The following is a 26,250-nucleotide window of genomic DNA, read 5'->3' as shown; positions in this document are numbered from 1 at the left end:
AACACTGTTAACAAACAACAATCAACTAGAGTTAGTTGTCAACTCTCTACAGTAACACTGGTGAGAAGCAACATTCAGCTATAGAGTTAGTTTTATATGTAGATAAATATATGTTACAGTATGATTGAAAAAACAGTCAGATTGAAAAAGGAGTGCTTGTTTTCTTCAAGGTCACCTCCCATGCTCCCACACAGGATACAAATATGCATTTTTCCTTTTTTTCTCGACATTCCAGAATATCTCAGAGGAACTTTGTTCGTGACGTCTCGGAGGTACCGACACTAGGGGGACGATGATGGTTCTGCTCCTATCGGGACATAACTCGGACGGCGCTGACTCGACTGAAGGTGACTTAGCAACGCTCTGTGCGGCGACTCGCTCGCCTAAGCGTGCACGCCGGTGCCTCTCGTGGCTCAAGTCAACTTCAGGCGACGCGCCACCATCGTTGAAACCGAGTGCACCTTTTTCAACCTGACTGGTTTTCTAATCATACTGTGACATGTATATGTATTATGTATATTATATATATACAGAACTTTAAACATACCTGGTAGGATCAGACATTTGACGGACCGGAGGAGACGACACCACCTGACTGGAGGTCAAAGGTCGTGGATGAGGAGGACCAACCTGACCTGAGGATAGAGGTGCAACAGTTCATTCAACTAATCCATTTAATCCAGGATAAATAAATACAAAATCCATACAAAAATATTAATAATTAACATATACTAATAATCAATCCCTATTTTGAGCATGTCAAATCTTCAAAACGTTTCAAAAATGTTGAAAAATAGCAGATCTATAAGCTCACAATGCGTGAGCTTATGTGTGACAAAGTATAAAATAATGCTTGAGTCATTAATCGATTCAATGATATGAATAAAGTTATAAAATATATCTCTGCTAAACCAGCTCCAAAATTCCAAAATTTCCATTTTTCAGGAAAATACAAAAACAAAACAAAAGGTGGAGTTAGGAGGTTTTGTTCATCATTGATAAGAACAGCTGAATGGACCTCCAAGCTCACAATGAGGTTGGAGGTCAAAAGGGGGTGGAGCCTGGAGTCAGCTAAACCAGCTAACTCCACCCCCTTTGGTAGAGTTAGCCGGTTTAGCAGAAAGTTTGAGGATCCAATGGAGTTAGCTGGTTTTGTCAGAAGCACTTTTTAATACTTTTCATTGGTTCAATATTTTTTTAATCAACACACAGACGCAAAGGGTGTTCAATAGCACTGATTTATGGCAAAAAATGCAAAAGCGTCAAAATGGAGTTAGCTGGTTTCTGCCCGACAGCAACGATATATTAAAAAATCACACCCTGTGTGAAGGTAGCGGCACCTTTGAATACATTATGTCATCGATATGTGTTTATAATGTGTTTATAGCCATGTGTCACGTGAAGCTTGACCAATCACTTTGTTGACAGGTCTGACCAATCAGAGTGTCGACGGGTCTGACCAATCAGAGCGTCGACGGGTCTGACCATCAATACGGGGGTCAATACAGGGCTCATCAAAGGCACCACTCTCTTCGGCACCACTCTCTTCACACAGGGTGTTATTTTATTTTTCAGAGCGTTGACGGGTTAGACAAATCAGAGCGTTGTCGGGTCTGACCAATCAGAGCGTTGACGGGTCTGACCAATCAGAGTGTTGACGGGTCTGACCAATCACAGCGTTGACGGGTCTGACCAATCAGAACGTTGACGGTGAACACGGACAAAGTCAGGTATAGAGCAGGATCCGCTCTATACCTAAAGGTATAGAGCGGCTAGCGCCGCTAAAAACTATGATATCATATTCATGACATCATAGTGATGTCATGAATAGTAACATAGTGATGTCATGAATAGTGACCAATCAGAACGTTGACGGACCTGACCAATCAGAACGTTGACGGACCTGACCAATCAGAACCTTGGCGAGCCTGACCAATCAGAACGTTGACGCAAAAGCCAGGTATAGAGGGCTAATATCCGCTCTATACCTAAAGGTATAGAGCGGCTAGCGCCGCTAAAAATAACACCCTGTGTGAAGAGAGTGGTGCCTTTGATGAGCCCTGTATTGACCCCCGTATTGATGTTGTCATCAATGTTTGTTTATTGGACAGACATACATACATACGGACACACGGACAAAGCCAGATATAGGAGTGGTTGGCAGCACTCAAAAATACAAAAGACAACAACGACCCTTTATATGCCTTTGTTGGACAATAAAATACATCAATCAATCAATCAATACCTGAGATGGTCTGCAGAGGTTCCGGGTTGTATTCCTGGATCTCGCCCGTCTGCAGAGGTTGCGGGTTGTATTCCTGGATCTCGCCCGTCTGCAGAGGTTGCGGGTTGTATTCCTGGATCTCGCCCGTCTGCAGAGGTTCCGGGTTGTATTCCCGGATCTCGCCTGGCTCCAGGGGTTCCGGTCCACAGGGGTCGTGTTCGCTGCAGGACAGACAGCCGTCCAAGCGGGAGATGAACAGCAGACCCTCTCGGTGGTCCACGCAGAACGATGACGGACACACGTCACAGAACGACGCCGCCTCCGCACCACACACGTCACACTGATGCCACGGGCACTCCCAACGCCCTGAAGAGACACGCACACACACACGCACATGCACACACACATTCACTATGGTGTTAGAGTCGTACCCACTATGTACCTTACCGTGCGAGATATGAAAGTAGAGAACTTTGCGTAGGAATATCGCACAAAGTTATATGGGCGCGTTCAGGGTGACGCGCTGATCAAGAATCAGGTGTCCGATTGTGTCTACGCCCATTTATTTTCCCTGTGGTTAAGTAGTAGAGTTAGAGGTTATGGTTAGGGTTAGGTATTGTACCGGCAGGTCTCTTGGGGAGGTTCAGACAGTCAAGCGTGGTAAACCTTGGGGTTAGGGGTATAGGCGTAGAGGTTAGGGTTAGGAATAGGTATTGTACCTGCTGGTCTCTTGGTGAGGTTCAGACAGTCAGCGTGGTAAACCTTGGGACATCCTGGTCGTTTGCAGGACACCATCTGTCCTCCGTCTCCGCAGCTGAAACACTCGTCCTCTCGCTCCTTGGTCGCCACGGCGACGCTCTTCTTCTTCCTCTTCATCTTACGGCCTTTATCGTCTGACGATGGAGGATTGTTCTGGAGGGAGGGGGAGGAGTTAATCAATCAATCAATCAATCAATCAATCAATCGGTTCCATTTGTACACTCAGAGTTACAGACCTGTAAGGGTTTGTAAGTTTGGTTCCTAACTATCAATCATTTTCCTGGAACCCCCTCAAGGACCTCTGATGGTCCAGGCAGGGGTCCAGTGACCCTACTTTTTTTTTTTGTAATCTTTATTCATAATCTCATGAAATACAATACAATACAAAACAAACACAAACAACATACACAAACAAAGAAGTTATCAATACATATATAACATCATCAGAGCCAGGGGGATTTACTAACAGAATACATTAACAAACATCTATGACGTATTACTCCAAATTCGGGCAAGTTTCAGCTCAATCACAGTTCACTTTTTGACTTCCATTAGAACAGGGCTGGGCAACTTTGATGATGTAGAGGGTCACTACATGTCCACACTCACTCCATGCGGCAGACTCTCGCATTTAACTTTTTTCCGTAAATTAATGCCATACTTCGCCATTCTATGTCACACAAAAGTAGCAAAACTAGCCGATCTACAAGCTCAAAACGCGTCGCGTGCGACGCGTTTTGAGCTTGTAGATCTGCTATTTTTGCTATTTTTGAATTGGAATCCATTTTATTTTTTTGCTATTTTTGAATTGGAATCCTGAAATGTATTTTTTTTTAATTTAATGTCAAGTAGTTATAGTTATGTAAATGTTATGAACTTAAATACAAATACATTGGACATAAAAAAGACAATATAAATGTAATACTACTGTAGTCATTAGCAAATAATATAGACTGAAGTAATTAAAGCGGGTCATGTTTGCATGTTTGGAATTGTAACAGCTGAAATCAAATCAATTATATATCAGTGTTCGCATATTAACCTGCGGGCCGCATTAAGTGAAGGTGGGGGCCGCATGTGGCCCCTCGGGCCGCCAGTTGCCCATGTATGCATTAGAAAGTTAAAGTTTCACATTTGAAAAAGTATAAAACATTCACGTACGCACGTACACACACCCTCTTACCTTGGGTCGGACTCCCAAGAACCCGCTGCAGTTGGGAGCTCCACATTTACACACAGTTTTACCGTTCCCCAAGCACTCCAGGTTGTAGTTGAACGTCAACTCCGTTCCTATTAGACACACATGCACAGAAACACACACATTTACTATACACTGTTTTAAATGTTAACTCTGTACCTAAGAGACACACAGAAACAGACACGCACACACGCACGCACGCACATTTTCAGCACACTGTTCTCCTGTTCCCTAAACACTTGTCTCATGTCCTACCTGTCTCCATGTCCTACCTGTCTCATGTCCTACTTGTCTCATGTCCTATCTGTCTAATGTTCCACTTGTCTCATGTCCTATCTGTCTAATGTCCTACTTGTCTCATGTCCTATCTGTCTCATGTCCTACTTGTCTCATGTCCTATCTGTCTCATGTCCTACTTGTCTCATGTCCTATCTGTCTAATGTCCTACTTGTCTCATGTCCTATCTGTCTCATGTCCTACTTGTCTCATGTCCTATCTGTCTCATGTCCTATCTGTCTCATGTCCTACTTGTCTCATGTCCTATCTGTCTAATGTTCTACTTGTCTCATGTTCTATCTGTCTAATGTTCTACTTGTCTCATGTCCTATCTGTCTAATGTTCTACTTGTCTCATGTTCTATCTGTCTCATGTCCTATTTGCAGTGGTGGAAAGTAACTAAGTACATTTACTTAAGTACTGTACTTAAGTACAATTTTGAGGTATTTGTACTTTACTTTAGTATTTCCAATTTCCAATACTTTTACTTCTACTCCACTACATCTCAGAGGCAAATATTGTACTTTTACTCCACTACAATTATTTGAACACTTTAGTTTCTAGTTACTATTCAGATATAAATGTTATATAAATTATAAACATACATGAACCACTTTAGCCTTATTTTATACATAGGCTATTTTCAAATATTTAGTACTTTTACTTTTGGTACTGTGGAGTATCGCCACAATGCCGCCTGTCAGGTAAGCACCACACCAGGGAGAGGCCATGGGACAGAGACAGAGGGAGACCTCGCAGGGAGCGCACCAGCCTGGGCAGCGTCATAGAAGGGCGTTAACTGCCACTCACCATCATGAATCAGCCCCAACTGAGCGCAGCTGCGACGACAGGTTAGGTGTGGCACCAATCTACAAAAGTGGCTACTCTGTCTCAGTCTGGCATTGGCTCTCCTGGTGAATGGACGGGTGCTACAGGCGGTAAGGCAATTCTCCACTATTCCTGCACATTACTGAATGTTTATGAATTGTAGTGTTAAAGGACGCTCTCTGTTTACTCCTAGGCAACCTGTGGGAGTTAATCACACATACCTGAGCACAATGCATGGATACTGAGCGATGACGCTGTGGCGCACGGACCCAAACAAAGAGACATTGTGATGCATGAAAATACCCCGACCCGGGGTGAATTTTGAGTTGGACTTTATTATTTGAAGTTACATGAAAAGTAATACCAAGGGCCTGCGGGTCATATATCTGAAAAGGTGTCAAATAAATACCCTTAAGTGGGCTTGTACCCTGCATTTTGTGTTTGGCTTTGATCAGTTCCCCACATTTGGTGGAGAATACGGGTATTCTGATCCACGCCAAACCCAAAAAAAAAAAAAAAAACATGGAGCAGGCCAACGCACTTACGGCCCTGTTGAGGAGCCAAACAGATTTGCAGACAGCGGTACAAAAATTAATTGACAGAATTAGCCGTGATGTGGCTAGCACACGCGCCCCTAGAGAAGTACTCACTAAATTGACACCAGAAGATGATATTGAAGCGTACCTGGAGGTGTTTGAGCGCACCGCAGCCCGAGAGAGGTGGCCAGTCGGAGACTGGGCCTCACTCTTGGCCCCATTCCTCACCGGCGAGGCCCAGCGTGTGTGCCGGGACTTAACCCTCGCCGATGCCAGAGATTACAGGAAACTGAAGGACGCCATCCTCGCCACCCAGGGCTACAGCCTCCCAGCTCGAGCGCAGCGCTACCACAGCTGGGCCTACAACTCGGCCTTTCCACCCCGACCGCAGGTGGCGGCTCTACTGCGCAGCGCCCATAGCTGGCTTACCACCGGGGGAGATCCACCTATCATCGACCGCTTAGTGATCGACCGATGCATACGTTCGTTGCCGCCTAACGCCCGCAGATACGCCTCCCGAGTGAGTCCGAGTTCACTGGAGGCACTCGTGGCCCTCTTGGAGAACCACCAAGTGAGCGTGGACATGATGAGGACCACGCGCACCGAAGCCGCCAAGGGCCCTGGAGAGGAGAAGCCCGGCCGCGACCGTCGGAGATCGACGCCACCGAACCCACCTGCCGCCCGGACCGAGGCCGCGGTGGCCGAAGGGCCCACCCGAGGCCCACATCAACGCCGCTGCTATGTATGTGGACAGGCGGACCACATATCCTGGTCGTGTCCCGAGAGAGAGCGCGACGTTTCCATGGGGACAGCAGCCAGCTCCGACAGCGCGCGGCCCTGTCTGCACACCGGTACCAGCCCTCACCGCCAGACGCGCCTGCCCGTGAAGATAGGCCGAACCGACACGCACGCCCTGCTCGATTCCGGCAGCGCGGTGACTCTCGTACGAGCCGACCTGGCCGGAAAGCTCAGCTCCACCACCGTTCCAGTAACCTGTGTCCATGGCGATGTGCGTCACTATCCGGTGACACAGCTCCGCGTCCAGACGCCCCGGGGGGACGCAGTGGTGCCAGCCGGGGTCGTGCCCAACCTGCCCGTGCCACTGCTGATCGGCGCCGACTGCGTCCTCTTCGCCCGGTACTGGGACCCCGGCCTACTACGCGGCACAGCCCGCCACCGTCGCCGACGCGCCCCGCGCCCGGAGCCTCCAGGCGCGCTCCACGCCTGCCCCGCGTTCCGCGCCGCCACGCCGGCCGGCCTGAGTGACAGCTCCCCGGCCGGGGATGGGGGAGACGAGAGAGACGCGAGAGGTGAGAGAGACGAGAGAGACGAGAGAGACGAGAGAGATGAGAGGAGAGGAAAAGACCAGAGACGGGAGGTGGAGGGCACACAGGCCACGTCAAGCCAGGGGGCCGCGGGCCCCGCTGATGTTGCGGACCCCTTCGCCGAATTCCCCGGCGTCGAAGCTCTCGAACCACCCCGGGCTGGGGGGTTCGCCACGGCGCAGTGGACCGACCCGAATCTGGACATGGCGCGCCGGAACGTGGCCGCCATCGACGGAAAGAAATGTGAGGGGGTGAGTGCATTGAATCCCCCATTCTTCCTTGTAAAAAAAGACTTGTTATATCGGGGTGTGTTGGACAAGGGGGGGGACCTAGTCGAGCAACTACTGGTGCCAAGAGAATATGTGTCACGGGTGTTATATTTAGGACACACGCACCAACTAGGAGCGCACTTAGGAATACAGAAGACATACGAGCGCATATTGGCCCGCTTCTACTGGCCCGGGGTTAAGCGGGCAGTAGAAGACTTTTGCAAGGGTTGCTCTGAATGTCAAAAGACCGCTCCACGGCCCACGTTTCATAATCCTCTGGTACCAATGCCGATAATCGAAGTGCCATTTTCACGCCTTGCCATGGACATTGTGGGCCCATTGCCAAAATCCAGTCGCGGTCACCGCTATATCTTAGTGATACTAGACTATGCCACTCGATATCCCGAGGCCATTCCCCTGCGGGCGGCCTCGGCTAAAGCGGTGGCCCACGAGTTGTTGATGCTGTTTAGTCGGGTGGGCATAGCAGAGGAAGTACTAACGGATCAAGGCACCTGTTTCATGTCCCGAGTAATGTCACAACTGTATAAATGGCTGAAAGTGAAGCGCATTCGCACCTCCGTCTACCACCCACAGACGGACGGTTTAGTCGAGAGGTTTAATCAAACTTTAAAAAAAATGCTGAAAAAACTAACTGATGTGGACGGGAAAGACTGGGACCAGTTGATTCCGTATGTGCTTTTTGCCATCAGAGAGGTACCACAATCGTCCACGGGGTTCTCACCATTTGAGCTGGTGTATGGCCGGAGGCCCCGTGGCCTATTGGACATCGCCAAGGAAACCTGGGAGCGCCAGCCTTCTCCCCACCGCAGTGTGGTGGAACACGTGGAGCGTCTCCAGGCCCGGGCGAAGACCATATGGCCCCTGGTACGAGAGCATATGGAAAAAGCGCAACGGGACCAGGCTCGCATATACAATCGAGGCGCCACGCTCCGCGAGTTCCAGGTGGGAGAGAAGGTCCTGGTGTTGGTCCCCAGCTCGGAGTGCAAATTCCTGGCGAAGTGGCAGGGACCATACGAGGTCGTGGAGAAGATGGGGCCCGTGGACTATCGGGTGAGCCAGCCCGGCAGACGAAAAGGCTACCAAATCTACCATGTCAACATCTTGAAGAAGTGGATCTCAGCCCCCTGACTACCGCTGCCCGCGCTGATGACCACCGTGCCCGCGCAGACGTTGCCCCCGGTGCCCATAGGAGAAGACCTCGTCCCAGCCCAGACACAGGACATCAAGGACCTGCTGGGGCGGAACCGGGACATCTTCTCCGAACTCCCCGGCCGAACCACGCTCATCAGGCACGATATACGCACGAACCCTGGGAAAATAGTGCGCCAGCGGCCGTATCGAATCCCTGAAGCCAGACGAATTGCCATTAAAGAAGAGGTGGCCAAGATGCTAGAGTTGGGAGTTATCGAGGAGTCCTACAGTCCATGGTCCAGCCCGATCGTGATAGTGCCGAAGCCAGACGGGACGCTGCGCTTCTGTAATGACTTTCGAAAATTGAATGACGTCTCCGCCTTTGACGCATACCCGATGCCCCGAGTGGATGAACTGATCGAGCGCCTGGGCCCGGCCCGGTTCGTCAGCACGCTGGACCTGACCAAGGGCTACTGGCAGGTGCCGCTGACGGACCGGGCCAAGGCGAAGACAGCGTTCTCCACGCCCGACGGGCTGTTCCAATACACGGTGCTGCCGTTCGGAGTCCATGGCGCGCCCGCCACTTTCCAACGGCTGATGGACCGTGTACTCCGCCCCCACCGAGACTACGCTGCCGCTTACCTGGACGACATCGTGATCCACAGCCCGAGCTGGAGCCTCCATCTGCAGCACCTCCACGCCATCCTCGGGGCGCTCAGACGAGCCGGGCTGACGGCCAACGCCAAAAAGTGCCGCATCGGCCTGACGGAGACCGACTACTTGGGTTTCACGATCGGACGAGGGTGTGTGCGGCCCCAGACGCGTAAAGTGGAGCGGATTCGGGAATGGCCCCAGCCCAGGACAAAAAAGCAAGTAAAATCATTCCTTGGCCTCATGGCTTATTATCAAAAATTTGTAAAAAACTACTCTACTATTGCAGCCCCACTGTATGATCTGACATGTCAAAAGCGCCCCAACCACATTGTCTGGACGGCCGAGACGGAGGCCGCGTTCCAGACCTTGAAGAGCGCGCTCTGTGAGGAGCCAGTGTTAAAAGCCCCCGACTTCAGCCGGCCCTTCGTCCTCCACACAGACGCGTCGGGCACCGGGTTGGGGGCGGTCCTCGCACAGGTATTTGATGGCGAGGAGCATCCAATTACCTACGTGAGCAGAAAGTTACTAGACCATGAGAAAAATTATGCAACAGTAGAAAAAGAGTGCTTAGCGGTGAAATGGGCTATTCACCACCTACGTTATTACCTGTGGGGCCGTACCTTTACCCTCATTACAGATCATGCACCCCTAAAATGGATGGCCACCAACAAGGACCGGAACGCCAGAGTGACGCGGTGGTTTCTGGAGCTACAAGATTATTGTTTCAAGGTGGAGCACCGGCCCGGGAAGGACATTCCACACGCAGACGCCCTGTCCCGCATGTATGAAGTAGAGGAGCTGGAAGCCCCCGGACCAAGCGGCGGGCTTAGGGGGGGGATATGTGGAGTATCGCCACAATGCCGCCTGTCAGGTAAGCACCACACCAGGGAGAGGCCATGGGACAGAGACAGAGGGAGACCTCGCAGGGAGCGCACCAGCCTGGGCAGCGTCATAGAAGGGCGTTACCTGCCACTCACCATCATGAATCAGCCCCAACTGAGCGCAGCTGCGACGACAGGTTAGGTGTGGCACCAATCTACAAAAGTGGCTACTCTGTCTCAGTCTGGCATTGGCTCTCCTGGTGAATGGACGGGTGCTACAGGCGGTAAGGCAATTCTCCACTATTCCTGCACATTACTGAATGTTTATGAATTGTAGTGTTAAAGGACGCTCTCTGTTTACTCCTAGGCAACCTGTGGGAGTTAATCACACATACCTGAGCACAATGCATGGATACTGAGCGATGACGCTGTGGCGCACGGACCCAAACAAAGAGACATTGTGATGCATGAAAATACCCCGACCCGGGGTGAATTTTGAGTTGGACTTTATTATTTGAAGTTACATGAAAAGTAATACCAAGGGCCTGCGGGTCATATATCTGAAAAGGTGTCAAATAAATACCCTTAAGTGGGCTTGTACCCTGCATTTTGTGTTTGGCTTTGATCAGTTCCCCACAGTACTTTAAGTACATTTTGATGCCAATACTTTTGTACTTTTACTCAAGTACATTTTTAATTAAGGACTTTTACTGGTAACGGAGTACTTCTACATTGCAGTATTGGTACTTTTACTTAAGTAAAGAACTTGAGTACTTTTTCCACCACTGCCTACTTGTCTCATGTTCTATCTGTCTAATGTCCTACTTGTCTCATGTCCTATCTGTCTAATGTCCTACTTGTCTCATGTCCTATCTGTCTAATGTCCTACTTGTCTCATGTCCTACCTGTCTAATGTCCTACTTGTCTCATGTCCTACCTGTCTCATGTCCTACCTGTCTCTATGTCCTACCTGTCTCATGTCCTACCTGTCTCCATGTCCTACCTGTCTCATGTCCTACCTGTCTCATGTCCTATCTGTCTAATGTCCTACTTGTCTCATGTCCTATCTGTCTAATGTCCTACTTGTCTCATGTCCTACCTGTCTCATGTCCTACCTGTCTCTATGTCCTACCTGTCTCATGTCCTACCTGTCTCATGTCCTACCTGTCTCCATGTCCTACCTGTCTCATGTCCTATCTGTCTAATGTCCTACTTGTCTCATGTCCTATCTGTCTAATGTCCTACTTGTCTCATGTCCTACCTGTCTCATGTCCTACCTGTCTCTATGTCCTACCTGTCTCATGTCCTACCTGTCTCCATGTCCTACCTGTCTCATGTCCTACCTGTCTCATGTCCTACCTGTCTCCATGTCCTACCTGTCTCATGTCCTACCTGTCTAATGTCCTACTTGTCTCCATGTCCTACCTGTCTCATGTCCTACCTGTCTCCATGTCCTACCTGTCTCATGTCCAACCTGTCTCATGTCCTACCTGTCTCATGTCCTACCTGTCTCTATGTCCTACCTGTTTTATGTCCTACCTTCTTTGACATCAACCAGGGTGAACAGTCCCACCCTGGTGTCGCCCCCTACTGTCCATTTCTGGGTCTCACAGTTGGGTTGACAGCAGTGGTTCATAAAGCGAGCCTCGTTCCCCTTTGGACCAGCGTCTATGATCCGATCCTGTAAATAACAATATTATTATTGTTATTGTTATTTTCATTATTATTATTACTATTCTGTATTATTTTGTATAGGTAAGATGTACTTTTTGCATTTTGTTCTATTTAAAGATTTTACATGGTTTAGTTTGAGTAGAAGTTACAGATGTACTATGAATAATCATATTTATTTAATGATGTAGTTATAATGACGTCACATTGATAATGATGTTAATTTAGTAATAATGTGTTTTTTATTAAAGCCTGACCTTGTCCAGAGTCAGCATGTAGAAATTACAGATGTCGTGTTCTTGAGCGCTTCTGATCCTGGATCTGCACTCCTCCTCATCGATGACCTCTCCGACGTACTCACTGACAAACTCCCCCTGAAAACACACAACAAAATACACATTCGTTGTTGTTGTTGTTTGTCGAAATGCACATTCGTTGTTGGGTTGTGTAATACACGTACACAACTCAACACAATAGGGCATAGCAGTGGCGGCCATTTTGTGGTCCCACAGATAGAAAACCCATTAATTTCTCCAGTGGTGTAACGTAACTAAGTACATTTACTAAGTACTATACTTAAGTACACTTTTGAGGAATTTTTACTTTCCTGGAGTTTCTCCAATTTTCAGTACTTTTACTTCTACTCCACTACATCTCAAGGGCAAATATTGTACTTTTACTCCACTACAATTATTCGAAAACTTTAGTTACTAGTTACTTTGCTTATAAACATACATTAACCACTTTAGTCCTACTTTATACATAAGCTATTTGAAAATAGCAGATCTACAAGCTCACAACGCGTCGCATCACGATGCGTTGTGAGCTTGTATATCGGCTATTTTCAGAAATCTCTATGGGAAAAATGAATGGGCTTGCTATTGTGGACCCACAAAATGGCCGCCACTACTATAACCTATACAACACAACACTACAGTATACAATAATACACAATACAACACAGACAGGTGTCCTACTGTCCACCTGCCTTGCGTGCCTTACCTGAACTATCACTGCACTGGATGAAATGAATAATGTTGTTTCTCTTGCAAAATCTGGCAACACACTGATCGGCTCTATTCACAGCAGCCATATTGTGAAGACATTCACAGGTGTTACCAATGATACTAATGAAGGCTCTGTTCCATTTAGTGTAGCACAGTGGTTTCCACGGCCCCCATCTGAGAGTGTACAAATGGAACCAAATGGACCCTTACGGGTCCATTTGGTTCCATTTGTACACTCTCAGAGTTACACACTCTGTGTGTTGCTGCGCAAGACACACTCATGGGGTCCAGGGACCCATGAGGGTCCCTGGACCCCACGTTATTCCAACCAGTTCCTTTCCCCTCCATCAGGCGCCCCGGCTGGCCAGGGGGAGGCAGTATAGTGACCATGCATGTTTTTGTGAGGGTACCTACCCTAGGGAACACGGGGAGAACATGCAAACTCCACACAGAAAGGCCCTTTCGCCAACCCCACTTAGGGTATGGGCACTGATGACACGGAGGAGAGAACACGCCCCCAGCGCCCACAACGTCCCCTGAGGGAATCGAATCCAGGACCTTATAGCTGTGAGGCGACATCGCTTTATGCACATTGTTTAATGGATGACATACATAGGTTTGAAGTGCTCATGTGGCCTATTATATAGTCGCTTCTTTTGGGCTTGTTTTCAGAGACCTGGTTGCTTATTTCTTTCGCAAATTCTGGCAACAGAGCTCTTGCGCAGCAACACACTGGGCCCCAACTTTAGACCCACTGGTGTAGCAGAGTGTTTCCAGTGAGCCAACATGCACAATAGCAGCACCCTGACTCTGTTTGACCAGAATGGAACAGAGCCTTCATTAGTATCATTGGTAACACCTGTGAATGTCTTCACAGTATGGCTGCTGTACATAGAGCCTATTAGCTGCATTACACCTGCAGCCTACCAGGGAGGAAGTGGACATATTTTGAATGAAGCAGCAGAAAAGGGCAATGGCGCCGGCCGGAGAAGGGCCAGGAATAAGGTGAATACTGTTGTTTAGTGCGTACCTTCTTCATGTCGTGCACACAGCGCAGCCCCCATCCTCTGCTCAGAGTTCTGAAGGTCTCGACCTGACTGTACTCCCGCTTAGTGAAGGCCTGGTTCTCACAGCGTTCCCCTGCCGGGCACACCTGCACACGCACACACACACACACACACACACACACACACACACACACACACACACACACACACACAGAGTGACTTACAGTAAGCAAGGTAAACACCAGTGGTGGAAGAAGTACTCAGATACTTTACTTAAGTAAAACTTTACTTAAGTAAAAGTAGCAACAGCAGATATAGCAGATATACAAGTAGCAATAGCTCATACCGCGGCACCAAGTGCCGCGCTATGAGCTTGTATATCTGCTTTTTTTTTTTTTATCGTGAAAATTTGTGCAAATCTTTGAATACATAAATATGTTTAAAAGCAAACATTTTTAACTCCAATATTACCATTAGCCAAATACATATAGTTTTGGGGGTGCTTCACGTGAAAAAGTGACTACAGTAAGGTCAGTACCTGTGGGTGACACTCATAAAGCAGCATGCGGTTGATGCATTCTGATTCGCTGCCACATGGGTGCTCGTCCGTCGCCTTGCAGTTACACCTGGGGATCTCTGATAGGTCGGCTGTGATGATCTGCACCTTCCCTATTGGTCGATTCACCTGAGGGGGAGGGGCGGGTCAGAGGTGATGGTCTGATTATTATAAGGCACATTGGGCTTGTTTTTCTGAAGTTGCTTGTAAATAATGGTAGAACGGTTGTGAGCATGTAGATCGGCTATTTTCAAATAGCCAACATATATGAATATGCACATTTTTTTTTAGTTTTTTTTTTATCCCATGATTTTGTAACCCCATTTTTTACACCCAGTGCCAATTGTCTATGTAATCCTGGGCACTACCTTCCCTCTGCCAACCTAGGGAGGCCAGGGCCGAGCTCATGCCTCCTTCAATGCATGAGATCCAACTGACCTTCTTATCACCTGACAGGGGAGTTTCCCTGGTAGGACGTAGCGCGTGGAAGGAACACGTTATTCCAACCAGTTCCTTTCCCCTCCATCAGGCGCCCCGGCTGGCCAGGGGGAGGCAGTATAGTGACCAGGATTAATGCATGTTTTTGTGAGGGTACCTACCCTAGGGAACACGGGGAGAACATGCAAACTCCACACAGAAAGGCCCTTTCGCCAACCCCACTTAGGGTATGGGCACTGATGACACGGAGGAGAGAACACGCCCCCAGCGCCCACAACGTCCCCTGAGGGAATCGAATCCAGGACCTTATAGCTGTGAGGCGACATCGCTTTATGCACATTGTTTAATGGATGACATACATAGGTTTGAAGTGCTCATGTGGCCTATTATATAGTCGCTTCTTTTGGGCTTGTTTTCAGAGACCTGGTTGCTTATTTCTTTCGCAAATTCTGGCAACAGAGCTCTTGCGCAGCAACACACTGTGAGAATTTTACATGGAAACATACACCCGACGTTTGGTTTCTAAGCCCTGGCCTGATTGCCTTTCAATAAAACCACATTTGATAGACATACGTATCACCTACATTTTCTATTTTTGTAATCAGTTCATTATTTCCTGCTTAATCGATGAATACAACTGACGTGCAATTTGGAGAGCATTGCATTGTGCGATGCACAAATTGTCTTCTTTGAATAGACTATCATCTTATATAAACACAATTGACACAATGAATTGACACCCTCCCTTCTGCTGATTATAGGAAAATTTCACAGAGATTTGTTGATAATAATAGCCTAGTAGAGAGAGGTGCGCGCTGTGCGTCCTGGCCGTCTCCAGGAATCCATTGCAGTCTGTGCGCTCTTGCGGGTGGTTTTAGAGTCCGCTGTGCGCTTTCCCAAAGGTGTGTGGGCAGAATAGCAATTTTGGGGATATAGCAACAACACGCCCACGCCCACACATCCATCCGCAAATAACGGGGTCGGCATAATGTAGAGCGGGTATAGCAGGTGCAGAATAGCGTTTAGGGACAGCAGGGACGTCACAGGCTCTCAGAAGGTGGGGGGGGTGGACTTTCGGTGGACTATACCCCTTATTTTACACTTTGGCTATTCAAAAATAGCAGATATACAAGCTCATAGCGCGGCAACGAGTGCCGCGCTATAAGCTTGTAGATCTGCTATTTTTGAAAAAGCGTGAAAAACATTTGTAACTGTCAAATGTAAACACATTCTGTATTTTCAAAATTTCGTGTTTTTTTGGGCGGATTTTGTTAGTTTTTTTTGTGTTTTGGTTACTTTATTTCGGTTTTAGGGTTAGGGTTAGTTTATTTAATTCTTATTTTTGCTTGATTTTACCGATTTATTATTAAAAAATATATATATTTTTTATTTTTTCAAAAAGTGGGGGGTATGAAATCACGGATCTGTGAGAGTGAGGGTGTCGCGTCGTACGCACAGTGAATGGCCGTGACGCCCCTGAGGGACAGTGCCACCCATTATCCGTATTTCACGGGTAATGGGTAGAAAATCACGGGTAACGGTTAACGCAGCTTTAGGTTGGCCCAGAATAGAGCGGTGGATGCACCCCTTACGAGTCCATTTGGTTGCAACCATCCATCCCTTTGTTTTGCACTACTATGCCTGAACTGCACCTGCTGCACCTTATCTGCTGTATATAGAACTAGAGTTTCGGGGGGCTACGCCCCCCTCAACCCCAGCCGCGCACGGGGCCCAGCCGTGTGTATATTGGGGGACCCAAATCGCCGGAGTGAAACTGTGGAAAAGTTTTTTTGAAAAAGGAAAAAATGTGCAGAAATAATATTTCTTATGTTTCAGGGGGTCCACAGGGGGTCCGCGGACCCCCTGATGGTCCACTGACCCCCTGTGGAGTGTTGGGACGCGCGGGGACACCCCTGGAACATTGCGGACCATTTCGGTGTTTTTTTTTTTTTCATGAAGGTGGTTGCTTGTTTCTGGCGCAGGCTGTGCAAACCTGGCAACCCAGCGCATGCTGCCGCACGTTTAAGTGGCGTAGCGTCATGAGGGTCAGTGGGGCCGTGGCTCGGTCAGTGAAGACCCTGTAGTGCGGATGATATGTGGCATAGAGGGGCAGATTGTAAATCCACAGAGGAAACATCCGTGGGCTACCATTGGTTCAGCGATGTGTGCGGTCGCCCTGCGGCCCCTCCTCCTCCACCAATGTGCAGTATTGAGAGCCCTGACGTCACAACAATTGGAGCGATGGGCACTGCACTGTGGTTGGTTAGGGTACACCTAGGGCCCAGGTAGAACCCAGTTAAAGCCTGCATGGGCAAACCCAGTTAGGACCCGCCTTGGTCCCACATAAACATGGCTAGTTGGGGCCCACCTAAGGGCCAGGTAGAAGCTACTTATGGCCTGCATGGGCATCGCAGTTGGGACTGAAGTGGATGCCGCTGACATTGCTGACATGGGGTCCATATGGTTTAGCCCACCTTGAAACCATATGGGAACTACGCTGGCATGCTGGCTGTAATGCAAACGCTGCATCATACCTGCAGTGTGTAGTTTGATGTTGTGTGTGTAGCAGATATAGCTGCAGTGTGTAGATCAATGTCCATAGGAAAGTCAATGGCCAGCAGTGTTTTTTTTCCCCAGCAGAGTTTCTAGTGTCTCTGTGTCTCTCTGGAAGAGGTTGCACATGAACTCTGCAGCCGCACTGAGGCGCTCCAACACAAACACTCTGACATTAAGCTGCTTCACACAACAAACATCAGCACCACGCTGCTGTTTGTCCAAAAGACAATATCTGCTCTCCCACCGACGTCATGTGTTCATTTATCGACAGCCGTACAGACTCCTTTTGACACATTTTACGTCGTTTATCCAGCTCTCACTGACTCTCCACATCGGGCTGTTATTTTGCTGCGATCAAGTCAACGATGTGAGAGATTAGCTATCACAAACGGACGGACAGGGGGTGAAACATAGTCTTGCGCCATGCCTTTCGGCCTGGCGGAGACAATAAAAAACCGAAAGTAAAGGAAATGGCCATTTCTGCAACAGAAGTAGTCAATAAACTATGCTATGAAAACATGGGCCACATTGGCAAAGAATGTAAGAAAGAGGCAATCATGTAGAAAATAGCCGATGTCCAAGCTTACAAAGCCTCTGAACGTGAGGCGTTTCGAGCTTGTAGATCGGCTATTTTCACAATATTTACTTGTGGAACGGAGTCAAACAGAATGGGGGGGTCCCAGATCAAGTACGTGTATTTGGGGGGGGGGGGGGGGGGGCGTGAAAGGGTTGATAAACACTGCTCTAATCGGAGCGAAATTATCTGAAATTACTACATGACCATAATGCAGCCTAAGATGCGCTGCACGGGGCGGTCCTGCCATTACGTTAGTTACTGTAGTTGCTGTGGAGCTACATAGCTCTCCAGAAGACACACACAAACATACACCATCTACAATGGACGAACTGAGCAGCAATATAGACATTCACCACACGAACGTGCATTGTTGACAAAGTGATTGCACAGCCGCTGCAGGCATGACAACCAGGTTAGCGTTAGCGACATGGCAGCTATCACAGCGCCCTGTCCGTCGTGCTGCAACTGCCTGTGATGGCTACAGCAGTAACAGCAAGCTGTCTGCGATGCCATTGTCTGGAGACTGCTCTTAGCGTGACACGACCAATGAGAGTGAGCGCTGTAGTTGTTGCTAAGATACGGTGGCGTCTCTGCCCCATAGCTTGTAGATCTCTCACACATGATTGGCGTAGGCTGCGTTGCCAGGTCTGACTTTGTGTCTAAGCAATGGTCGGCTGATTTTTGCGCGCCTTTGGGCTCGTTTGCATTGTGCGCACGGCAGCGCTTGTTTAGCGTACGTCAGCGCGACGTGGCAACGGACGTGGCAACGTGAAAGGTGATTGGCTGGTGAAAAGAAACACCCGACGTTACACCAGAAATGGTGCCTGGAGAAAATGGTGACCAAAAAAAAAGTTTGGAAAAAAAGGAAAAAACCCCCGCAGCGGCTGCGTGCTGTTGTGGTGATGAGGTCGTGCGCACGGTAAACGGTACGAAGCTGCCTCCCCTTCCGTTTTGTCCGACATTTGGTGAGTAGAATTAATTATGTTGCGCGGTGGAAAAGGTGTATTGAGCAGTGAGATGTCCCCTACGCGAGGCGTAAATTCAGCGCGGCCGGCGTGGCGAGTCAGTTGGCGACATGTGGTCTGGCGGTGCGTTGTTTAGTCGATAACAGAGCTGTGGGGTGTGGACACCGAGGGTGCGGAAGTTGGTCGCCATTTATATAGTTAGATATACTGTGGAGTTGTTTACACAAAGTTAGGTGACAGCTACTGAAGAATAATGCTGGTGGTGTATACAACATACCAAGTTTTTTAACCACTTTAGTCCTATTTTATACATTAATTATTTGAAAATAGCAGATCTACAAGCAATGTACATTTGATTTGATTTGATGATGCTCTTTTCATTCTCTTTCAGCTCTTTTTGCACACTTTCTTAAATCTTTTTACGTTTTCTTTATTCTATTGTTATTACCTATGCTGCTGCATTGTATGAAGGAAGCCGAACCAAAATAAGTTTTACTCTTATGTACCTGTACACAAGATGTAACAATTAAGTACAACCTTGAACCTTGAAATACTCTCAGTATAATACTCTCAATAATTGGAATTCACCAACATCACAAAAATAATTTTATATTAGTTAAAATGTCAAGTTAGTTATTTTCAATCAGTTCTAGGTTACATTGTGACCTTGAGGTGATAGTATAGACATATTGAGGTGACCTCTGACCTTGATGGGTTTGTAGGGAGGAGGCTTCCTGTCGTTCTTCTTGTCTTCCTGAAGTTGTCTGAGTTCCTTCTCTGCCTGGAGCTCACGGAATCGAACCGCCGCTTCCTCCAAAGCTGTGCACGCACACACGCACGTACACAAACACGCACACACGCACGCACACGCACACACACACCGTTTCTAATTATATAAGTACATCGACCTCTAGTACGGCTGGTTTTATGTCCTACCAGGACCTCTAGTACAGCTGTTTTTTATCTCCTACCAGCACATTTAGTACTGCTGGTTTTATGTCCTACCAGGACCTCTAGTACAGCTGGTTTATCTCTTACCAGGACATCTAGTACTGCTGGTTTTTATCTCCTACCAGGACATCTAGTACAGTTGATTTTATCTCCTACCAGGACCTCTAGTACTGCTGGTTTTATCTCCTACCAGGACCTCTAGTACTGCTGGTTTTATCTCCTACCAGGACCTCTAGTACTGCTGGTTTTATCTCCTACCAGGACCTCTTTACTGCTGGTTTTATCTCCTACCAGGACCTCTTTACTGCTGGTTTTATCTCCTACCAGGACCTCTAGTACTGCTGGTTTTATGTCCTACCAGGACCTCTAGTACTGAAGGTTTTATATCCTACCAGGACCTCTAGTACTTCTGGTTTTATATCCTACCAGGACCTCTAGTACTTCTGGTTTTATCTCCTATTAGGACCTCTAGTACTGCTGGTTTTATCTCCTACCAGGACCTCTAGTACTGCTGGTTTATCTCCTACCAGGACCTCTAGCAGGGGTTTTCAACCGGTGGTCCGCGGACCACTGGTGGTCCGCGGAGGTATTGCAGGTGGTCCCTGGCCAAAAAAAAAAAAAAACTTTTTTTTTTTTTTACTTTTAATAACTTACAGGAGTTCTTACTGTATTGTGTGTGTGTAATATGAAATGTGAGCTTACCATAATCACAGTAATCCTTAATCATTTTCCATCATATTCAAACAAAATCGCTGTATTTTATTAGATATTATATTGATATTATAGCTATTTTCTCCAGCTTCCTGTGGTACATGAACCCCCCACCACTATTGTGTGGGGTGGGTCTATGATGGACCCGCCACGCACAATAGTGGTGGTCCCCAGGTTGCTTTTAGTCAGGATGGTGGTCCCTGGGTCGAAATCAGTTGAAAACCCCTGGTACTGCTGGTGTTATGTCCTACCAGGACCTCTAGAACTGCTGGTGTTATGTCCTACCAGGACCTCTAGTACTGCTGGTGTTATGTCCTACCAGGACCTCTAGAACTGCTGGTGTTATGTCCTACCAGGACCTCTAGTGCTGCTGGTGTCATGTCCAACCAGGACCTCTAGTACTGCTGGTGTTATGTCCTACCAGGACCTCTGGAACTGCTGGTGTTATGTCCTACCAGGACCTCTAGTACTGCTGGTGTCATGTCCTACCAGGACCTCTAGAACTGCTGGTGTTATGTCCTACCAGGACTTCTATTAATGCTGGTTCCTAGACTGACAACAACCTTTCTTGTAGATGGCGTCGACACCCTTGCCCATCTTCTCCTTGCTGTTGGCGTCCACGTCCATATAAGGGAACACGCGGGCCTGGTAGGTCCACAGGAAGTCGTTAGAGCCAAAGAAGTGAACAGGAAACTCTCCGACGTCGTGTCGCATCTTCCGGATGTTCTCCGGAACGTTCTTCGGAAGGCTCACTTCAGCAGGCCACCATCTGCATGGAGACAAACCCAACAGTTTCATGAAAAACGTATGTTATATCTGTTGTAATATCTGCTATTTTTGAATAGTCAAAGAAATCTAAAATGACACAGATGCGTTCCCGTTTAAAAAGGTTTATCCCATGATTTTGCAACCCTTTTTCACCCAGTGCCAATTGTCTAAGTTATCCTGGGCGCTACACTCCCCCTGCCAGCCTAGTGAGCTCAGAGCAGAGCTCATGCCTCCTTCAATGCATGAGAGCCAACTAGCCTGCTTGTCACCTGACAGGGGGGAGTTTCCGCGGTAGGACGTAGCGAGTGGAGGGAACACGTTATTCCAACCAGTTTCTTTCCCCTCCATCAGACGCGGAGGATAGAACACGCCCCCAGCGTCCCCAGCAGGAATCGAACCCAGGACCTTCTAGCTGTGAGGCGACAGCGCTACCGTCAGCGCTACCGACAGCGCCACTGTGCCCCCTTTTAATGGGGCGTGCCCACTTTGACAACCAGGATGTCCTTATATGGGCATACTGACCCCCACTTTGACCCCTGAGATGTCAGTTTATGAGCATACTGACTGTAGCCGCCTACTTTGACCCCACATGATATCCTGATATGGGCATACTGACCTGTAGCGGCCCACTTTGACCCCACAGGATGTCCTTATATGGGCATACTGACCTGTAGCGGCCCACTTTGACCCACAGGATGTCTTTGAAGTGTGGTTTCTTTCCGGCTTTGCAGTCGTTGCAGAACCAGCTGCCTTTGGGCATGTCGATCTTCAAACACTCCCGATGGAACGCTGCCGGACACGACTCACAGCACAGAAGGCTGCCCCCTGCAGTACGGGAGGAACAAAAGCACATATGGAAGGATCAGTGTTGACAGATTTTGCAAGAGAAACAAGTGGCCAGGTATATGAAAACAAGCGAAGTGACAAAGCTTACGTTTTTCCACTTTACATCTGCTATTTAAAAAAAATATATTGAAGAAAAAGTGAAATATTTATAACACAAATCTTTAATGGGGGTCCCTAACACAAAATATTTTCAGATGGGGTTTCGCGGACAAATACATTAATCTGGGGGTCCTTGACATGAAAAAACAACATTAGAAAACAAGCCCACTACCTTTAGAAACAAGCCCAAAAAAACGCAACCCGCAACTACAAATATTTACAAGTGACTGTACAGAAAAACAAGCCCAAAGTCATTTATAATAAGCAGACATGGCAACACTGGGAAGGATGCACATTTTAAGATGTAATTAGTTTCCTAGTGAATTCAGATGTCATTGTTGCTGCTGATGTTAAAGGGATATTTCACTTTCAAACTAATTTTAACGTCTACCGGTACTCTTTTGTGAACACCCCAGACAGTTTTTAAGTTGCTTGATTCAGTATTTAGATATTTGATATTCATTTTAACAGACATGCCTCCTTCCTATACAAACCCATTGGAACTTCAAACTCCAATTTTAACCGTGTTACATTCATTGAAAACACCCGTCCTTGGTTCATGGTGACTAATATTATCCTGAGGAGACATTTTTTTCATTTAAATGGAGTTTGACGTTACAATGGGTTTGTATAGGAAGGCGTGTCTGTTAAAATTAATATCAAATATCTAAATATTGAGTCAAGCAACTCGTCTGGGGTGCTCACACAGGTCTGAGTAGACGTTAAAATTACCCCAAATATGTTTGAAAGTGAAGTATCCCTTTTAATGTGTTGTTAACCCATTAAGACCGCGAACGCATCTGTGTCCTTTTAAGATGTCTTTGTCTATTCAAAAATGGCAGATATACAAGCTCATAGATGAGCTTGTAGATCTGCTATTTTTTTTTTATATCGTGAACATTTGTGAAAATCTTTCAATATTTTTTAAAGCGAACATTTGTTAAAATATTTTGTTCCAGGGACCCCCAGAAGCAAAGATTTGAGTTACAAATGTTCGCTCTATACATTCAAAGATTGGCACAAATTATTACGATAAAAAAAAAAATGCAGATCTACAAGCTTGTAGCCCAAATAAATCTTAAAATGATACAGACACGTTCCCTGTCTTAACACATTGCATGCCAATCGCGTAGTTCTACGCAAACCTAAATAATTGCGCAGTCTACGCGAAGTGGTCTTTTTTTTTCTTTTTTTCGCAGTGACACATTTCATTGTAGGCCTCCCTCGCAGTGACACATTTCATTGTAGCACACCCGGATATGGAAATATCCGTATCCGGAGATTTTCGTTCCCACCCGCCGTCGCTCTAAATCTTCCCCTAATCCGCCCCTAATCTTCCCCTCCTCGCTGAACGCTGTTTAACAGAAACCGCAACCACTGCAAAATGGAATGTCGCCGATTGAAACGGTCTTCTCTGGGCCACTCACACAGCTACCCTGTGTGTCTACAAACAGTTTAACGCGCAATCTTAACGTATTTAGCGAGGTCTGTGGCGAAAAACAAAAAAACAACAATAAATCACTGGCACTGGTGAGTACATTATGATATTAAACTCTGGCGTGGAATGTGTTAATGGATTAATAACAAGTTGTCTGATGAACAAAAATCAACGTGTCTTATGACGCGTGTACCTTCAGTACAGATGAAGCACCAGCTGACGTTGACGTGTTCGTGGTTCTTGACCCCTCTCCGGGGGGCAAAGTGGTTTGGACACAGCATGCTATTGTTGGACAGGACCACGCAGCCTGCCGCCAGGCAGGACTCCGTGGCGTGGTAGGCCACCGGACACCGCACACAGCGAAGCAGACCACCTGCACACACACACACACAGTTTTTGAAAAAAAAAATCAATTTTCTTTTTCAAGATTTTTCAAAAATAGCAGATCTACAAGCTCATGACGCGGCACTCGGTGCCGCGCTATGAGCTTGTATATCTGCTATTTTTGAATAGCCAAAGAAATCTAAAGTGACACGGATGCGTTCCAGGTATTAATGGGTTAAGTAAAAGTATCAATACAGCAATGTAGAAATAATCTGTCACAACTACTCATTAATGCAGAAGATCCTATTTCACAAGTTTCCAAATGTATAAACATGCTTTGAAAATAGCCGATCTACAAGGTCACAACGCGTTGTGAGCTTGTAGATCGGCTATTTTCAAATAGCTGAGGTATAGGGCTGAATGGGTAATGTATGTTTTGTAATAACAATCAAAATCTAATAGTAAAAGTAAATAGTATCTAAAGTTTTCAAATAATTGTAGCGGAGTAAAAGTACAATATTTGCCTTTGAGATGTAGTGGAGTAGAAGTAAAAGTATTGAAAATTGTAAATACTCTAGTAAAGTAAAAAAAAACTCTACATTGTACTTAAGTACAGTGCTTAAGTACACATACATACTTAGTTACACACACACACACACACACACACACACACACACACACACACACACACACACACACACACACACACACACACACACACACACACACGCGCACACACACACACACACACACACACCTTAATGTAAAGCACTTTGATTTGCCTCGTTGAATTGCGAGTTACAGATAAACCTGTAAATGTGGTTGATTTTGCAGATGGAGGGTTTTACACTGAATTCACAGCAGCGGCGTCCAGCACGCTAAATGCTGTGAATGGGCCGTGTCTGAAGTTATGAGTGACAGCTGTCAACGTGGGTCAACATGTGTGTCTGTTGAGGTGAAGATTTCAAAATGTTTACCTTTAGACATGTTTGGGTGGTTGGGGTATTTTTTTCTTCTTTTTTTGTTTTACCTTTGGACATGTTTGGGTGGTTGGGGTATTTTATTTATTACTTTTTTTTAACCTTTGGACATGTTTGGGTGGTTGGAGTAAAACAATTCTTTACCTTTGGACATGTTTGGGTGGTTGTGGTAATTTTTCATCTTTGGACATATTTGGGTAGTTGGGATCATTATTTATTACCGTTGGACATGTTAGGGTGGTTGGGGTAATTATTATTATTTGTTTTACCTTTGGACATGTTTGGGTAGTTGGGGGCATTCTTTTTTTTACCTTTGTACATGTAAGGTGGTTGGGGGCATTATTTTTTACCTTTGGACATGTTAGGGTGGTTGGGGTAATTATTTTTTACCTTTGGACATGTTTGGGTGGTTGGGGTATTTTCTTTTGCCTTTGGACATGTTTGGGTGGTTGGGGTAATTCTTTTTACCTTTGGACATGTTTGGGTGGTTGGGGGCATTATTTTTTACCTTTGGACATGTTAGGGTGGTTGGGGTAATTATTTTTACCTTTGGACATGTTTGGGTGGTTGGGGTATTTTCTTTTACCTTTGGACATGTTTGGGTGGTTGGGGGCATTATTTTTTACCTTTGGACATGTTAGTGTGGTTGGGGTAATTTTTTTTTTTACCTTTGGACATGTTTGGGTGGTTGGGGTATTTTTTTTTACCTTTGGACATGTTAGGGTGGTTGGGGTAATTCTTTTTACCTTTGGACATGTTAGGGTAGTTGGGGTAATTCTTTTTACCTTTGGACATGTTAGGGTGGTTGGGGTTTTGGATGAAGCAGCTCAGACAGACGTGCAGAGAACAGCGGAAGCCTCGGTGTAGAGGGAAAGTCGGAGCGTGTTTAGCGACGCATTCTCCGTGGTAAAACTTCCCGCAGACAGGAACCATGCACCGCCTCACCTCTTCCCCTCGCTTCCGGCACACAAAACAAGTGTGCACACCTGCAGAAGAATAAAAAAGTACTCAATGTTTTACTTAAGTAAAAGTATCTATACCCCAATGTATAGCAGAAATACTGTGTTACAAGTAAAGGTCCGGTGTTAAAAATGCGCTTTTGTAGTAAGACTACAAAAGTATTGGCATCAAAATATACTTAAAGTACCAAAAGTAAAGTTACTCATTATGCAGTATGTCCCCATTTCAAAAGTTTGTCATGTATAAAACTCTTTTGAAAATAGCAGATCTACAACGACACGTTGTGAGCTTGTAGATCTGCTATTTTCAAATAGCCAAAATATATATAGGGTTGAAGTGGTTAACGTATCTTTT

The 26,250-nt window shown here is 46.7% G+C and overlaps 1 protein-coding gene across 1 annotated transcript in view; it reads right to left on the bottom strand.

The window, feature by feature from the left end:
- The window catches only part of nsd1b (nuclear receptor binding SET domain protein 1b), a 56,536-nt gene that overhangs the window by 8,318 nt on the left and 21,968 nt on the right, over positions 1-26,250 (bottom strand). The window contains exons 12-24 of the mRNA XM_084073580.1: positions 25,722-25,922; positions 23,826-24,005; positions 21,918-22,074; positions 21,045-21,250; positions 19,526-19,638; positions 14,266-14,412; positions 13,751-13,873; positions 11,971-12,087; positions 11,582-11,723; positions 4,167-4,273; positions 2,944-3,136; positions 2,246-2,590; positions 548-635 (exon numbers count right to left, since the gene is read on the bottom strand). Coding sequence (XP_083929706.1) covers positions 548-635; positions 2,246-2,590; positions 2,944-3,136; positions 4,167-4,273; positions 11,582-11,723; positions 11,971-12,087; positions 13,751-13,873; positions 14,266-14,412; positions 19,526-19,638; positions 21,045-21,250; positions 21,918-22,074; positions 23,826-24,005; positions 25,722-25,922 — 2,119 coding nt within the window. The remainder of the gene's footprint in view (positions 1-547; positions 636-2,245; positions 2,591-2,943; positions 3,137-4,166; positions 4,274-11,581; positions 11,724-11,970; positions 12,088-13,750; positions 13,874-14,265; positions 14,413-19,525; positions 19,639-21,044; positions 21,251-21,917; positions 22,075-23,825; positions 24,006-25,721; positions 25,923-26,250) is intronic.

The sequence above is a fragment of the Gymnoscopelus microlampas genome, assembly GCF_963454915.1.
Source record: "Gymnoscopelus microlampas genome assembly, chromosome: 12".
Lineage (NCBI taxonomy): Eukaryota > Metazoa > Chordata > Actinopteri > Myctophiformes > Myctophidae > Gymnoscopelus > Gymnoscopelus microlampas.
Note: the sequence above shows the minus strand (reverse complement) of the source record. Positions and strands in the feature narration are given on the sequence as shown.